The sequence below is a fragment of the Schistocerca nitens genome, chromosome 12 (genome assembly GCF_023898315.1).
Source record: "Schistocerca nitens isolate TAMUIC-IGC-003100 chromosome 12, iqSchNite1.1, whole genome shotgun sequence".
Lineage (NCBI taxonomy): Eukaryota > Metazoa > Arthropoda > Insecta > Orthoptera > Acrididae > Schistocerca > Schistocerca nitens.
In genome coordinates this window covers 22,123,978-22,141,279 of record NC_064625.1, presented here as the reverse complement: position 1 = coordinate 22,141,279, position 17,302 = coordinate 22,123,978, and the positions used below count along the sequence as shown (strand labels likewise).

The 17,302-nt window shown below is 42.7% G+C and overlaps 1 protein-coding gene across 3 annotated transcripts in view; it reads right to left on the bottom strand.

Moving 5' to 3' along the window:
* The window catches only part of LOC126215279 (epidermal growth factor-like protein), a 46,877-nt gene that overhangs the window by 4,189 nt on the left and 25,386 nt on the right, over window positions 1-17,302 (bottom strand). The window contains exons 1-2 of one of the 3 annotated variants that reach the window (XM_049941967.1): window positions 7,011-7,167; window positions 3,167-3,289 (exon numbers count right to left, since the gene is read on the bottom strand). The exons of 1 other annotated variant lie outside the window; for it this stretch is intronic. In XM_049941967.1, the coding sequence (XP_049797924.1) occupies window positions 3,167-3,289; window positions 7,011-7,108 (221 nt within the window). In that variant the 5' untranslated portion in view covers window positions 7,109-7,167. Of the gene's footprint in view, window positions 1-3,166; window positions 3,290-7,010; window positions 7,168-17,302 lie in introns of those variants that run through there. One more of the 3 variants, XM_049941968.1, reaches the window with a different exon arrangement.

Sequence of the window (17,302 nt, the reverse complement as noted above, 5' to 3'; positions counted from 1 at the left end):
CTCACGGGAAGCGTGCAAAGGATAAGTCCCTGCAGTCGCGTTATTCGTCTGCGTCCTCGGTGGCTCATATTGATAGAGCGTCAGACATGTAAGCGGGAGATCCCGGGTTCGAGTTACCGGTCGGAACAGACATTTTAGGCTGTCCCCATCGAGATATATCAACACCACCTGTCGGCAGCTGAAGGTTTCAATTAATTATCATTATTTCTAAGAGAAGCTGCACGGTCATCAATGGTATCTGTTCTTTCGAAAACAGTTACTATCTTCATATATAGTTAAATCAATATCACTGCCAAAAATTTCAGGACATAAAATAGATAATGCATCTCATTCCAGGGTATGCTGGACAGTTTTATGAAAATAACTTCAGACCCTGGCATTATGGATGTTGTTGACGGCATTGATGGTACACTTGATTTCACTTTGGAGTAGTTTTCAAGCACGTCCGCGTGTAAAAGAATCGTATGGGCATATTTTTGTTGTTTTGGTCTTCAGTCTGAAGACTGGTTTGATACAGCTCTTCATGCTACTCTATACTGGGCAAGCCTCTTCATTTCCGAATAACTCCTGCAACCTACATCCCTCTGAATTTGCTTATTGTAATCATCTCTTGGTCTCCATATGCGATGTTTACCTCCCATCGTTCCCTCAAATACTAAACTGGTGATCCCTTGATGCCTCAGAATGTGTTGTACTAACCGATCCCTTCTTTTGGTCAGGTAGTGCCACAAATTTCTTCCCCCCCCCCCCTCCCCAAATCAATTCAGTACCACCTCATTAGTGTCCTGATCGACCCATCTAATCTTCAACACTGTTCTGCAGCACGACATTTCCAAAGTTTCTATTCTCTTTTTTGGCTAAACTGTTTATCCTTGATGTTTCACTTCCGTAAATGGCTACACTCCAGACAAATACCTTCAGCAACACTTCAATTTATATTCGATGTTAACAAATTTCTCCTCCTGCAGAAACACTTTCCTTGCCATTCTCTATCTACAATTGATATCCTCTCTCTTCGGTCATTATCAGCTATTTTACTGCCGAAATGGCAAAACTTAATCTACTACTATCAGTGTCTCGTTTCCTTATGTAATTCCCACAGCATCACCCGATTTGTATAAACTAAAGTGTAAATGTTCGTTTATTCAAAATCGTGCATCTCCGAACATTTTTGACCAACTGCTTTGAAATTTTCACAGTACTTTGCATCTTAATACAGGTGTGTTTCTAGTTTTGTTTCTAACAAAAATTCCCTATCATGAAATTTATAAAAAAATTATGTATTACTTATATTAAAAATAGATATACTAAACAGGTAGCATGGAGAGCTGCATCAAACCAGTTTCTGGACTGAAGACCACAGCAACAACAAAAACAGATGCATATTCCAATGCAACGCTGTGTCAAACTTTCAAAGCATTCATTCGGAATCTTTCAGAGATTTGGGATTAGAAACATTTACAATTTTTATATATAAGTATATGTTTTGTACATGTGTAAGTTTATGTACATGTAAAAGTTTATGTACACGTAAAAGTTTATGTACACGTAAAAGTTTATGTACACATAAAAGTTTATGTACACGTAAAAGTTTTTGTACACGTAAAAGTTTTTGTACACGTAAAAGTTTTTGTACACGTAAAAGTTTTTGTACATGTAAAAGTTTTTATACAAGTACAGTCATAGATGTTTGTTTCTTCAGAGTCTCTAATCTCCAAAAGTTCTTTATGGATTGCTTTGAAATTCTCACACAGCATTGCATTCAAATACTCTAGTGTTTTTATATATCTACTGGAACGGCATCTGGTAGGAATGTCAAAAAATGTGAATGTCGGTTTGTTCAAAATCGTTAATTTCCGAAAGCTCTTCGCCGATTGCTTTGAAAATTGATGCGAAGTTGAATTCTCGTACGGACGTGTTTTTAGGTTCCTAATTCTTTAATAAACGTGCAAATAATATCTATCTGTATACATGTGGTATATAGAGGCAAAACATTGTTACCAAAAACCTCAAAATGTACCTATCCGATTTCCCTCAAATTTTTACACGTTATTGTAACAAACGTTTAGACATATTTAGACTATATATACAGGGTGGTTCATGAAGATATGCAAATATGCAATAGTTACGGAATTACGGCTAACAAAAGATTTTGCCTGAAATTTAGCAACTTCGCTAGTAGGAAGCCATCGCAAAACTATACGAGGTTAAAGTAAAGCACGATTTCCTTTTTATTTTGTTGCTATTGGTCTGGTGAATCTAATAAAATATGTACCAGAAGTGTATCTGCAATAGTTTGCAGAACATCCAGAGAAGCAAACATTATTATACGAGTAAGTTTGTTTACTTTCCATTAACAATATAGAAACGTCTATGTCACTGTTGGCAACCGCTAGTGACTTGTTTCTGTTGTTTCCTAACCTTGAAACGAGTTAGTTTTCTGTATTCAGTGAAAGAACAGAATAGCAACAGTGCATTTAAGTAATACCACGTAGTAACAGTCGTGGTTTGCAGATTATTTAGGAAATAGGGGAATACGCCGATAGGGTGTGTATTTGCGGTAAATGTGATGGTAGTGCTAGGGCTGTAGTTAACCAATATCGCGTACGTTATCGAACTCGGATGATTTCGAATGGACGAACCATTAGTTGATTATTTCGAATCTTTCGGGAGACAGGTTCTCTACCTAGCGTTCATAATCAGTACGAGCACTCGATACATGAAGACGATGACGAGGATATTATCAATGCTGTTTAACGTAGACCAATAACCACAACAACAACGACAACAAAATAAATGGAAATCGTGCTTTACTTTAACCTGCTACAGTTTTGTGATGACTTCATATTCACGAAGTTGCTAAATTCCAGGCAAAGTCTTTTAGTAGCCTTAACTACGTAACTAAACATTTGCGGACCTATGTTTATATGAACTATTTTCTTTAGTTTTACCTTTAGAATAACATAACGCCGGCCGTGAAAGCTTACATGCTATGATTACTCAAACATGTGTTTCCTCTTGTTTCTTTTCCATTTGTGCAGCCCGAGTCACACCAAAGCGTGGCTGGGTACAGCTAGTGGCTAAATAAGTAGGTAATTATTGAGACGGAAAACATTATTTTAAGTCGTGTAGTATGTAGTAGCAGTAGTGTCCGAATGGTACTCACTTGTAACCGCGGCCGCAGTTGCACGTGTTGTAGCTAACGCACCCTCCTTGTGGACAACCAGGGGGGCACCAGGGCTTCTTCCACTTGAGCAGGTCCTTCGTTGGCGGCGGCTGCCTCAGCTGCCTGTGGTGGACAAGTAGAGAACACAGTCAGAGTCACGCCTCGATGCTGCTGCTGTACTCCATGTACAACTTAACGTAAGGGTCTACATCTACATCTCCATACATACTCCGCAATCCACCATACGGTACGTGGCCGAGGGTACCTCGTACCACAACTAGCGTCTTCTCTCCCTGTTCCACTCCCAAACAGAACGAGGGAAGAATGACTGCCTGTATGCCTCTGTACGAGCCCTAATCTCTCTTATCTTTGTGGTCTTTCCGCGCAATGTAAGTTGACGGCAAATACTGGAGATTTTAGCCTCATCATGCGAGTACATCTAACTTATACCTTTCTAGGGACTCTGATACTGTCGACCATACACTGAGGCGACAAAAGTTACGGGATACTTCCTAATATCCTCTCGGAAATCGTTTTTCCCGGCATAGTGCAGCAGCCATGGACTCAGCAAGTTGTTGGAAGTTCCCTGCAAAAATACTGAGCTATGCTGCATATTTAGCCATCCACAACTAGGAACGTGTTGACAGGGCACGAACTGACCTCTCGATTAGGTCCCACAAATGAAACTTCCTGGCAGATTAAAACTGTGTGCTGGACCGAGACTCGAACACGGGACCTTTGCCTTTCGCGAGCAAGTGCTCTACCAACTGAGCTACACAAGCACGACTCACGCCCGGTACTCAGAGCTTTACTTCTGCCAGTACCTCGTCTCCTACCTTCCAAACTTTACAGGAACTCTCCTGCGAACCTTGCAGAACTAGCTCTCCTGAAAGAAAGGATACTGCGGAGACATGCCTTAGCCACGGCCTGGGGGATGTTTCCAGAATGAGAGTTTCGCTCTGAAGCGGAGTGTGCGCTGATATGAAATTTCCCAGCAGATTGAAGATGTGAGCCGGATCGAGACTGGAACTCGGGATCTTTGCCTTTCGCGGGCAAGTGCTCCACAATCTGAGCTACCCAAGCCCTGTCACCACAGCCATGTCCCATAAATGTTCGATTAGATTCATATCGATCGATCTGAGTGGCCAGATAATTGCTCGAATTGTCCTGTATATTCTTCAAACCATTCACTAACAATTTAGGCCCTATGACATGTCGAATTGTCTCGGGAACATGAAGTCCACGAATGGCTACAAATGGTCTCCAAATAGCCAAACATAACGTTTGCAGTCAATGGCCGTTTCAGTTGGACCAGAAGACCCAGTTCAGTCCATGGATTCACAGCCCGTACCATTATGAGCCATCACCAGGTTCCACAGTGTCTTGTTGACAACTTAGGTCAACGGCTTTGTTGTTCTGCCACACACTCGAACCCTATCTCTTAACAATTGAAATCGGGACAACTGACTACGGCTTTCAGTCATCTAGGGTCCAAGCGATGTGATCGCGAGCCCAGCAGAGGCGCTGAAGAAGATGTTGGAGCTGTTAGCAAAAGCACGCGCGCTGGTCGTCTACTGCCACGGCCCATTAACGCCAAATCCCGCAGCAGTGTCCTAGCGCATACGTTCGTCGTTAACCTCATCTTGATTTGTGCGGTTATTTCGCGTGCTGCTGCTCGTCTGTTAGCACTGACACCTATAGCAAACGTCAGTGTTGTCGGTCGTTAAGTGAAGGCCACTGTGTTGTCTGTGGCGAGAGACGATGCCTGTAATTTGACATTTTCGGCAAACTCTTGAATTCTCTGACGATTTCGAAAGTGGAATGATCCATGCAGGTAGCTTGGACTACCATTTCGAGTTCAAAGCCTGTTAATTCTCGTCGTGCGGCGATAGTCACGTCGGAAACCTTTTCACACGAATCACGTCAGTCCAAATGACGGCCGCGCCAATGCTCTGCCCTTTTACACCTTGTGTTCGCGTCACCACCACCGCCATCTCTATATTTGCATATATGTATCCCATGACTAGTCACCTCAGCGCAGATGAGATGATTAATAACATCTAAACCTACATCCATACTCCGCAAGCCACCTGACGGTGTGTGGCGGAGGATACCTTGAGTACCTCTATCGGTTCCCCCTTCTATTCCAGTCTCGTATTGTTCCTGGAAAGAAAGATTGTCGGTATGACTCTGTGTGGGCTCTAATTGATTTTATCCTCATGGTCTCTTCGCGAGACATACGTAGGAGGGAGCAATATACTGCTTGACTCCTCGGTGAAGGTATGTTCTCGATACTTCAACAAAAGCCCGTACCGAGCTACTGAGCGTCTCTCCTGCAGAGTCTTCCAATGGAGTTTATCTATCATCTCCGCAATGCTTTCGCGATTATTAAATGATCCTGTAACGAAGCGCGCTGCTCTCCGTTGGATCTTCTGTATCTCTTCTATCAACCCTATCTGGTACGGATCCAACACTGCTGAGCAGTATTCAAGCAGTGGGCGAACAAGCGTACTGTAACCTACTTCCTTTGTTTCCGGACTGCATTTCCTTAGGATTCTTCCAATGAATCTCAGTCTGGCATCTACTTTACCGAGCCCGCATCTCGTAGTCGTGCGGTAGCGTTCTCGCTTCCCGCGCCCGGGTTCCCGGGTTCGATTCCCGGCGGGGTCAGGGATTTTCTCTGCCTCGTGATGGCTGGGTGTTGTGTGCTGTCCTTAGGTTAGTTAGGTTTAAGTAGTTCTAAGTTTTAGGGGACTTATGACCACAGCAGTTGAGTCCCATAGTGCTCAGAGCCATTTGAACCAATCTACTTTACCGACGATCACCTTTATATGATCGTTCCATTTTAAATCACTCATAATGCCTACTCCCAGATAATTTATGGAATTAACTGCTATATTGTAGCTAAATGATAAAGGATCTTTCTTTCTATGTATTAGCAACACATTACACTTGTGTACATTGAGATTCAATTGCCATTCCCTGCACCATGCGTCAATTCGTTGCAGATCTTCCTGCATTTCAGTACAATTTTCCACTGTTACAAACTTTCGATATATTACAGTATCATCCGCGAAAAGCCTCAGTGAACTTCCGATGTTATCCACAAGGTCATTTATATATATTATGAACAGAAACGGTCCTACGACACTACCTTGCGGCACACCTGAAATCACTCTTACTTTGGAAGACTTCTCTCCATTGAGAATGACATGCTGCGTTCTGTTATCTAGGAACTCTTCAATCCAATCACACAATTGGTCTGATAATCCGTATGCTCTTACTTTGTACGTTAAGCGACTGTGGGGAACAGTATCAAACGCTTTGCGGAAGTCAAGAAACACGGCATCTACCTGGGAACCCGTGTCTATGGCCCTCTGAGTCTCGTGGACGAATAGCGCGCGCTGGGTTTCACACGATCGTCTTTTTCGAAACCCATGCTGATTCCTACAGAGCAGATTCCTAGTCTCCAGAAAAGGCATTATACTCTAAAATAATATGTGTTCCAAAATTCTACAACTGATCGACGTTAGAGATATAGGTCTACAGTTCTGCACATCTGTTTGACGTCCCTTCTTAAAAACGGGGATGTCTGTGCTCTTTTCCAATCCTTTGGGACACTACGCTCTTCTAGAGACCTACGGTACACCGCTGCAAGAAGGGGGGCACTCTGTGTAAAATCGAACTGGTATCCCATCAGGTCCAGCGGCCTTTCCTCTTTTGAGCGGTTTTAATTGTTTTCCTATCCCTCTGTCATCTATTTCGATATCTACCATTTTGTCATCTGTGCGATAATCTAGAGAATAAAATGTGAAACAGATCCGTATCCACTGTCGTGACTTACCCGTATGAATCGCTGCAGTCAGCCGTGCCCCCGGCGTCAGTCTGAGCTACTAAGCAGGCAGCAGTGACGGCGACGACGTAGACTACCAGCGGCGACATGACGGCGACTGGAGAAGAAGCAGCGGTCTACGGCGATTGTCTACCTGTGACAATGGGACCAATTTCGGTACATTTTATAGAGCTCGAAAGCGTTACATAAGGCTGGTTGCGAGTGCTGTTGCGGATACCGCAGATAAACGTTTCTATCCGCAGAGCCCGCCTTTCCTGTCTGTGTTCGCTTCCGCAGGTCGCGGCCGAGGAGAGGAAGTTCCGCGTAGATTCGCTGGGTAATCAAGCTTGGCGGTTTTGGAATGATATGTAGGAATGGGTAGTCGATTCGTCGGAGGAGGTGCTAACGAGACATGGTGCGTCTTCCTTCTTGGAAGCACACCCTCAGAAATGAAAGTATCTTGATTTACACTCTAAGACAGAAAAGAAAGGACTCACCGCCAAGGAATTATCCGAATGGGGCAGAAAGTAACATTCATGTACGGGACAAGCAGTGCACGTGTACCCGCCTTACCAACAATTAATTTTATATGATCATTCCACTTCAAATCGTTCCGCACGAATACTCCCATATATTTTACAGAAGTAACTGCTACCAGCGTTTGTTCCGCTATCGATTAATCATACAATAAAGGATCCTTCTTTCTATGTATTCGCAATACATTACATTTGTCTATGTTAAGGGTCAGTTGCCACTCCCTGCACCAAGTGCCTATCCGCTGCAGATCTTCCTGCATTTGGCTGCAATTTTCTAATGCTGCAACTTCTTTGTATACTACAGAATCATCCGCGAAAAGCCGCATGGAACTTCCGACACTATCTACTAGGTCATTTATATATGTATTGTGAAAAGCAATGGTCCCATAACACTCCCCTGTGGCACGCCAGAGGTTACTTTAACGTCTGTAGGCGTCTCTCCATTGAGAACAACATGCTGTGTTCTGTCTGCTAAAAACTCTTCAATCCAGCCACACAGCTGGTCTGATATTCCGTACGCTCTTACTTTATCAGGCGACAGTGCGGAACTGGCGGCCGCGGTGGTCTCGCGGTTCTAGGCGCGCAGTCCGGAACCGTGCGACTGCTACGGTCGCAGGTTCGAATCCTGCCTCGGGCATGGATGTGTGTGATGTCCTTAGCTTACTTAGGTTTAAGTAGTTCTAAGTTCTAGGGGACTTATGACCACAGCAGTTGAGTCCCATAGTGCTCAGAGCCATTTGAACCATTTTTGAAGTGCGGAACTGTATCAAACGCCTTCCGGAAGTCAAGGAAAATAGCATCTACCTGGGAGCCTGTATCTAATATTTTCTGGGTCTCATGACAAATAAAGCGAGATGGGTCTCACACGATCGCTGTTTCAGGAATCCATGTTGATTCCTACGAAGTAGATTCCGGGTTTCCAAAAACGACATGATACGCGAGCAAAAAACATGTTCTAAAATTCTACAACAGATCGACGTCAGAGATATAGGTCTATAGTTTTGCGCATCTGCTTGACGACCCTTCTTGAAGACTGGGACTACCTGTGCTCTTTTCCAATCGTTTGGAACCTTCCGTTCCTCTAGAGACTTGTGGTACACGGCTGTTAGAAGGGACATGAGACACAATGGTCAATGTAGCTAAGGAATGAAAAACTACTGGAAAGAAAGAAAACAGAAATAGAAGACATACATTAATCCTAATGGTCGTCAACAGGGAAAACCAATAATATATACACTAAAGCGCGAAAGAAATTGGTATAAGCATGCGTATTCAAATAAAAAGATATTTAAACAGGCAGAATACGGTGCTGCTTTCGGCAACGTCTATATAAGAGAACAAGTGTCTGGCGTAATTGGTAGATCGGTTACTACTGGCAGGTTACCGCGATTTCAGTGAGTTTGGACGTGGTGGTACAGTCTACGCACGAGCATTGGGACACACCATCTCCAAGTTGGCGATGAAGTGGGGATTTTCGGTACGACCGTGTCACGAGTGTACCGTGAATATCAGGATTCGGTATAACATCTCATCTCCGACATCGCTGCAGTCGGAAAAGGATCCTGCAAGAGCGGGACGAACGACGACTGAAGAGAATCATTCAACGAGACGGAAGTGCAACCTTTTGCAAATTGCTGCAAATTTCAATGCTGGGCCATCGACAAGTGTCAGTGTGCGAACCATTCAACGAAACATCATCGATATGGGCTTTCGGAGCCGAAGGCCCACTCGTGTACCCTCGATGACCACATAACACAAAGTTTTACGTCTCGCCTGCGCCCGTCAACATCGGCATTGGACTGTTGATGACTGGAAACATGGTGCCTCGTCGGACGTGTGTCTTTTCAAATTATATCGTGCGGATAGATGTTATGGGCATGGAGACAACCTTATGGATCCATGGACCCTGTATGTCAACAGGGGATTGTTCAAGTTAGTGGAGGCTGTAATGCTGTGGGGCGTGTGCAGTTGAAGTGCCACGAGACCCCTGATTTGTCTAGATACGACTCTTACAGGTGACACGTACGTAAGCATCCTGTCTGATCACCTGAATTCGTTCTTGTCCATTGTATATTCCGATGGACTGGAGCAATTCCAGCAGGACAGTGCGACACCCGATAGGTCCAGAATTGGTACAGAGTGCCTCCAGGAACATAGCTCTGAGTTTAAACAATACCGCTGGCCGCGAAACTCCCACGACATAAACATCATCGAGCATATCTGGGATGCCTTGCAATGTGCTGTTCAGAAGAGCCGGCCGTGGTGGCCGAGCGGTTCTAGGCGCTACAGTCTGGAAACGTGCGACCGCTACGCTCGCAGGTTCGAATCTTGCCCCGGGCGTGGATGTGAGTGATGTCGTTAGCTTAGTTAGGTTTAAGTAGTTCTAAGTTCTAGGGACTGATGACCTCAGATGTTAAGTCCCTTAGCGCTCAGAGCCATTTGCTGTTCAGAAGGGATCTCCACCTCCTCATACTCTTACGGATTTATGGACCGCCCTGCAGGGTTCATGATGTCTGTTCCCTCCAACAATACTTCGGACGTTAGTCGAGTCCATGCCATGTCGTGTTGCGGCTCTTCTGTGTGCTGGGAGGGGGGGGGTGTACTAGTTTCTTTGGCTCTTCGGTGTGTATATTGTAGATATATACACATATCTGGATAGAAATAGGGTGTGGAAAAGGCTGTGGTAACGCACACAAGTGTTCGCTGTCCTGTGGGCCAGTGTGTTGTGCGGGTTGCATCGGGTTGCATCCAAGGAGGTATACAATTGGCCGGACACAGCTGAAAAGTTTCCTCAGGACTCAGATGAAAGCACAGGGTGAGTTTCACTTCTGATACCACTGAAATGCGTGCGAAAAGCTGCGGGCATAAAGCTAGTGTATATATATATGTATATATAACATCTGGCGAAGATGGCATTGTTGCAGAGCTATTAAAAAACCTAGGACCAAAGACGTTGCAAGAGCTCACAAAAATATGGGAAACAGAAAAATTACCAGAGGAGTGGAAATGTGCCCTTATTCACCCGTTACATAAAAAAGGAGACAGAACAAATGTCAATAACTACAGGGGAATCTCACTTTTACAAGTCACCTACAAAATTCTCTCAACATGCCTGCTGAAAAGAACACAAGAGCAGCTGGAATGCCAAATTGGTGATTATCAAGCAGGCTTCCGCCCCTGTCGCTCATGCATAGAACAAATATTTAATTTAAAGACAATATTAAAACACAAAGCAATTAGAAATGCCCCCATAATTTGTACATTTGTAGATTTTAAGAAAGCCTATGACTCAATTGACCGGCAATCTTTGTTTAACATTTTAGAGGAACTTGGACTTGACTCCAAAACACTAAGGCTTATCAAAGAATCACTGACAGACACTGTATCTAAAGTTAAATTCAGGGGAGAAATCTCTGAACCTTTTCTCATAAAAACTGGAGTACGTCAAGGTGACGGGCTATCTCCACTTTTGTTTAATATAGTCCTGGATAAAGTCATTAAGGAATGGGAAAAAGAATTAAAAAATCAATCCTACTGGAAACCAATCCATCTTGGTAGAACCAAAGACAACGTGGAGATATCTTGTTTAGCATTCGCGGACGACTTGGCCATACTTGCAGATGATGAAGAAATCGCCACCAAACAAATAGAGATCCTTAAGGAATGCGCGGATAAAGTAGGTTTACAAATTTCGTTTCAAAAGACAGAATTTTTCTGTACGAAATTCCATATACACAGTTTGAACACAAAATATGGAAAAATAAATAGAGTAAAACATTTTAAATACCTAGGTGAAATTTTGGAGCCAACCGGAGGAGAGAAAGTTGCACAGAAGATCAGACAACAGAAAATGAAGAGAGCATATGGTATGACACCTGAAATATACAATAAAAAATGCATCTCCTCGAACACAAAAATCAGACACTACTGCGCAGTAATTAAGCCAGCAGCACTATATGCTAGTGAAACGCTCACACTCCACACAAAATGTGATTTAGAAAAAATACTAAAAGAAGAACGAAAAATTATGAGAAAGATTTTAGGTCCAAAATTAACAGAAGAAGGATACCGGATACAATCAAGAAGAACCACAGAAACTATATCAAACCTGGCAGCAGACATAAGAATGCGAAGATTAAAATTTTATGGACATGTCACTAGACTTCCCCCCCACACGACTCACCAACAGAATTCTCACTTACATAGAAAAAGTCAAATCAACAACACCATGGATTAGCCAAGTAAAATTAGATTTACAAAAAGCAAATATTGAACTTAAAGATGTCAAAGATAGAAAAACTTTTAGAAATAAGGTGGAAAAGTGGAACGTATTGTCGGAGAAGGAAGCACTAAAGAGACCAGGAACAAAATGGACAGAAGAAAGAAAAAGAAAACATGGAGAACGAATGAAAGAAGTATGGAAGAAACGACGTCAGAAAGCTTTGCGTGATCCTTCTGGGTCCATTCGCGATAAGTAAGTAAGTATAAAACTGTTTTGAATATTCAGAGAATTTCTTCGTTTTGTACCTCTATAGCAGCACTACAAAGGTTTATTCATACATACACACATATTGATACCACTATATACACACATTTATAAATTCAGTTGGCATACTTTATGGCCATCACTGATGGTAACAAAACTACTGATATGGGGTTGTAGATACATATATGAGCCAGATCGCTGTTCGATCATCAGCGATCGGCTTGTTATCTTTGGCGCGTCCCCGGGCATGAGCATCTTTGAGTTTTCGGCTGGGGCGCGCGGGACGGCGAGAGGCGGTCTGTTTGTGGCGGCCGGTGAGACCGGCGGAGTTGTGGCTCGGGCATAAGCATGTGTGATGTCTGTTACGCTGGGCCTGTTTGCTAATCGTGAAACTCCACTGCGGCGGTTTCTGGTTGCCTGGAAGGCATTTCGTATAAACTGTGCCGAGCCTCGCAGTGAGAAGGGAGTCCGGAGTTGGTGTTGGCCGAGATTTTTGTACAAATTGAGGTGCCTGTGTGAGAAGCACGGCGTGGGTCTGTTGGTTGCTTCGTCCTTCTGGCAGCCACCGCAAGCGGATGTTCGGCCGGAATATCTACAGTTTGTGGAGAGCATAGTGTGTACAATTTCTCGTAGGATGTGTTCCCAGCCAGACTTTTAGCCTGTGTTATTGTGGGTGCTGACCCCTTGTTCGTTACTGCTTCCGGGTGTCCTGTAAGGTTTCACAGCAAAACTGTGTTTTTGTGGCATTCTGTGTTTCTGGCTCAGTCTCCGCCTAGAAAGGGGAAGGATTTGTGCCTCAAATGAAAAGGGGGGGGGGGTTTCGATTGGACATCTTTTGGAATTCCTTAATGCTGTAATTTAAACATATATAAAAAAAATTGTTCTTTCAGAATGAGCGCCTGTTTCTTTGGGACACTGCAGTTCAAACAGGAGTGGCGTAATGTTAATGAGTATTTGTTATTCGTCAAATGAAGTGTATTTAATGTCTTGCAGTTTTCTGGGGCACGAAGCTGTGTTATTGACTCATTTTGAAGTGTTCTGTCGGGTGAATGACTGCTCCCCACTTCAGTATATTCTTTTGGGTAGTATTGTAAGATTTTTTGGATATTCGTCAGTGGGGTGTATTGATTCACTTTTGTTTTTCTATTCCGTTTGAATTACGGAGAATTGTTTAGTTTATCTGGTTATTGGCTTAACTCGCGCTTCAAGCACTAAATCAGCTGATATTGAAACTTTTTTTGAAATTCCTGTTTAATGTCAGACAGATTCAAATGTAACTTATTTCTGTTATTTGAAATAAACGTGTTGGATTGACCTTAATGAATTATGTGCAATCGAAGTAAGGGACCCAGTCCTTCATTAGTGCTTAACAGTGGCATGTGGTTCGGGTTGTGAGCCCCGTTCTCAGAGATTATATATATATATTGTTGTTGTGGTCTTCAGTGCTGAGACTGGTTTGATGCAGCTCTCCATGCTACTCTACCTTATGCAAGCTTCCTCATCTCCCAGTACCTACTGCAGCCTACATCCTTCTGAATCTGCTTACTGTATTCATCTCTTGCTCTCCCTCTACTATTTTTACCCTCCACGCTGCCCTCCAGTACCAAATTGGTGCTCCCTTTATGCCTCAGAACATGTCCTACCAACCGATGCCTTCTTTTAGTTAAGTTGTGCTACAAACTCCTCTTCTCCCCAATCCTATTCAATACCTCCTCATTAGTTATGTGATCCAACCATCTACTCTTCAGCATTCTTCTGTGGCACCACATTTTGAAAGCTTCTATTCTCTTCTTGTCTAAACTATTTATCGTCCATATTTCACTTCCATACATGGCTACACTCGATACAAATACTTTCAGAAACGACTTCCTGAGACTTAAATCTATACTCGATGTTAACAAATTTCTCTTCTTCAGAAACGCTTTGCTTGCCATCGCCAGTCTACATTTTATATCCTCTCTACTTCGACCATCAGTTATTTTGCTCCCCAAATAGCAAAACTCCTTTACTACTTTAAGTGTCTCATTTCCTAATCTAATTCCCTCACCATCACCCGACTTAATTCGACTACATTCCATTATCCTCGTTTTGCTTTTGTTTATGTTCATCTTATACCCTCCTTTCAAGACACTGTCCATTCCGTTCAACTGCTCTTCCAAGTCCCTTGCTGTCTCTGACAGAATTACAATGTCATCGGCAAACCTCAAAGTTTTATTTCTTCTCCATGGATTTTAATACCTACTCCGAACTTTTCTTTTGTTTCCTTTACTGCTTGCTCAATATACAGATTGAATAACATCGGGGAGAGGCTACAACCCTGTCTCACTCCCTTCCCAACCACTGCTTCCCTTTCATGCCCCTAGACCCTTATAACTGCCATCTGGTTTCTGTAAAAATTGTAAATAGCCTTTCGCTCCCTGTATTTTATCCCTGCCACCTTCAAAATTTGAAGGAGTATTCCAGTCAACATTGTCAAAAGCTTTCTCTAAGTCTACAAATGCTAGAAACGTAGGTTTGCCTTTCCTTAATCTTTCTTCTAAGATAAGTGGTAGGGTCAGTATTGCCTCACGTGTTCCAACATTTCTACGGAATCCAAACTGATCTTCCCCGAGGTCAGTTTTTCCATTCGTCTGTAAAGAATTCGCGTTAGTATTTTGCAGCTGTGACTTATTAAACTGAAAGTTCGGTAATTTTCACATCTGTCAACACCTGCTTTCTTTGGGATTGGAAGTATTATATTCTTCTTGAAGTCTGAGGGTATTTCGCCTGTCTCATACATCTTGCTCAGCAGGTGGTAGAATTTTGTTAGGCCTGGCTCTCCCAAGGCTGTCAGTAGTTCTAATGGAATGTTGTCTACTCCCGGGGCCTTGTTTCGACTCAGGTCTTTCAGTGCTCTGTCAAACTCTTCACGCAGTATCGTATCTCCCATTGCATCTTCATCTACATCCTCTTCCATTTCCATAATATTGTCCTCAAGAACATCGCCCCTGTATAGACCCTCTATATACTCCTTCCACCTTTCTGCTTTCCCTTCTTTGCTTAGAGCTGGGTTTCCATCTGAGCTCTTGATATTCATACAAGTGGTCCTCTTTTCTCCAAAGGTCTCTCTAAAATTTTCCTGTAGGCAGTATCTATCTTACCCCTAGTGAGATAAGCCTCTACATCCTTACATTTGTCCTCTAGCCATCCCTGCTTAGCCATTTTGCACTTCCTGTCGATCTCATTTTTGAGACTTTGTATTCCTTTTTGCCTGCTTCATTTACTGAATTTTTGTATTTTCTCCTTTCATCAATTAAATTCAGTATCTCTTCTGTTACCCAAGGATTTCTACTAGCCCTCGTCTTTTTACCTACTTGATCCTCTGCTGCCTTCACTATTTCATTCCTCAAAGCTACCCATTCTTGTTCTACTGTATTTCTTTCCCCCATTCCTGTCAATTGTTCTCTTATGCTCTCCCTGAAACTCTGTACAACCTCTGGTTCTTTCAGTTTATCCAGGTCCCATCTCCTTCAGTTTTAGTCTACAGTTCATAACCAATAGATTGTGGTCAGAGTCCATATCTGCCCCTGGAAATGTCTTACAATTTAAAACCTGATTCCTAAATCTCTGTCTTACCCTTATATAATCTGTCTGAAACCTTTTAGTATCTCCAGGGTTCTTCCATGTCTACAACCTTCTTTGATGGTTCTTGAACCAAGTGTTAGCTATGATTAAGCTATGCTCTGTGCAAAATTCTACCAGGCGGCTTCCTCTTTCATTTCTCTCCCCCAATCCATATTCACCTACTACGTTTCCTTCTCTCCCTTTTCCTACTACCGAATTCCAGTCACCCATGACTATTAAATTTTCGTCTCCCTTCACTCCCTGAATAATTTCTTTTATCTCATCATACATTTCATCAATTTCTTCATCATCTGCAGAGCTAGTTGGCATATAAACTTTTACTACTGAAAATTAGCTGTTACCCGTGGCTGCACCCCCATATCAGTAGTTTTGTCACCATGAGTGATGACCAGGAAGTATGCCAACTGAATTATAAATATCTGGGTATATAGTGGTATAAATGTGTATGTATGAATAAACCTTTGTAGTGCTGCTATACAGGTGCATAATTGCGAAATTCTCTGAATATTCAAAACAGTTTCTTTTTCCAAGCTTGGGGTGTTGTTACACCTGCAGTCTGCTTCGCTGGTGATGATTAGCTGGTGGAATGATAAAGTCATTTCTGTGGTATATTTGGCCTTGAGCTGTACAACTAGACAAAAAAAACTGACATTTTGACTTCTGTATCCTCACCAGATGAAGTCATCTGAAAGCACACGTTGTATTTTCTAATTATATTAAAAAAACACCTCAGTTCATACATTCGTACAGAAGTAGACTTTGCTTCAGTTCTTCTGGCTCACCTGGTACTGGAAGTGAGATTGCAGCCACCAGGGGTACAAACAGCAACTGTTTCTTACCTCCATTTCAACGCATTACAATGCCTACATTTCACATCTGTTCTCCCTAAAATGATTAATCGATGAGTAACAGTCAATTAATAGATATTAACCAAATGCGGCTTTACCAAAAGCCTCCCACTTTCCATATGTGAAGCCAAGACTCTGTTCGTTGTACAGCCTTTAAATGATGCCGTCGTTGGGAGTGTTCAAACAACTTGGAACGTGTAAGAGACGCGTGAGGCTCAGCGTTTAAAATGCGACGGGCTTGTGACTATTATAATTATAATGTAGTTCTTCACGCGGCCTGACGTACTGCATCCAAGTTCCGGAGGTCATGAGACAGCATTTTTGCTGGATTCGAGTAACTTCCGCAGCTTGAGCTCTCTTAGAACTATGCACTATATGAGACTTACATTTGCGAGTCTTGTAGTAACAGTTTTAAATATGGTTCTCGGGCTTAACGCCCGATTTTGTTATAGTATCTCCACAGACATTCTCCAGCTGTATCAGGTGGGGTAACAAGTAAATCATAAACCGCGCGGACAATAGCATTTGATTCGCACTGTCACGGAATCAAATATAAACACTACGAGTCGCCGACCATCGTGCAAGTGTCGCCTGCATACCACTTGCGCATATCATATTTAAAAATGTTAATAATAGTAAAAAAGATTCTACAGCGTCCTGAAGTTGTCTACGATCCATATCACATTTCATCGGAGTTGTTCAGCGGTAGATTCAGGAAAACATAAGTTATTTTCGCATTTAATAATATTGCTATTGGAATGAAACTATGGATTAAGAACGGTATTACTGTTTAAGCATTGTTCTGATTAT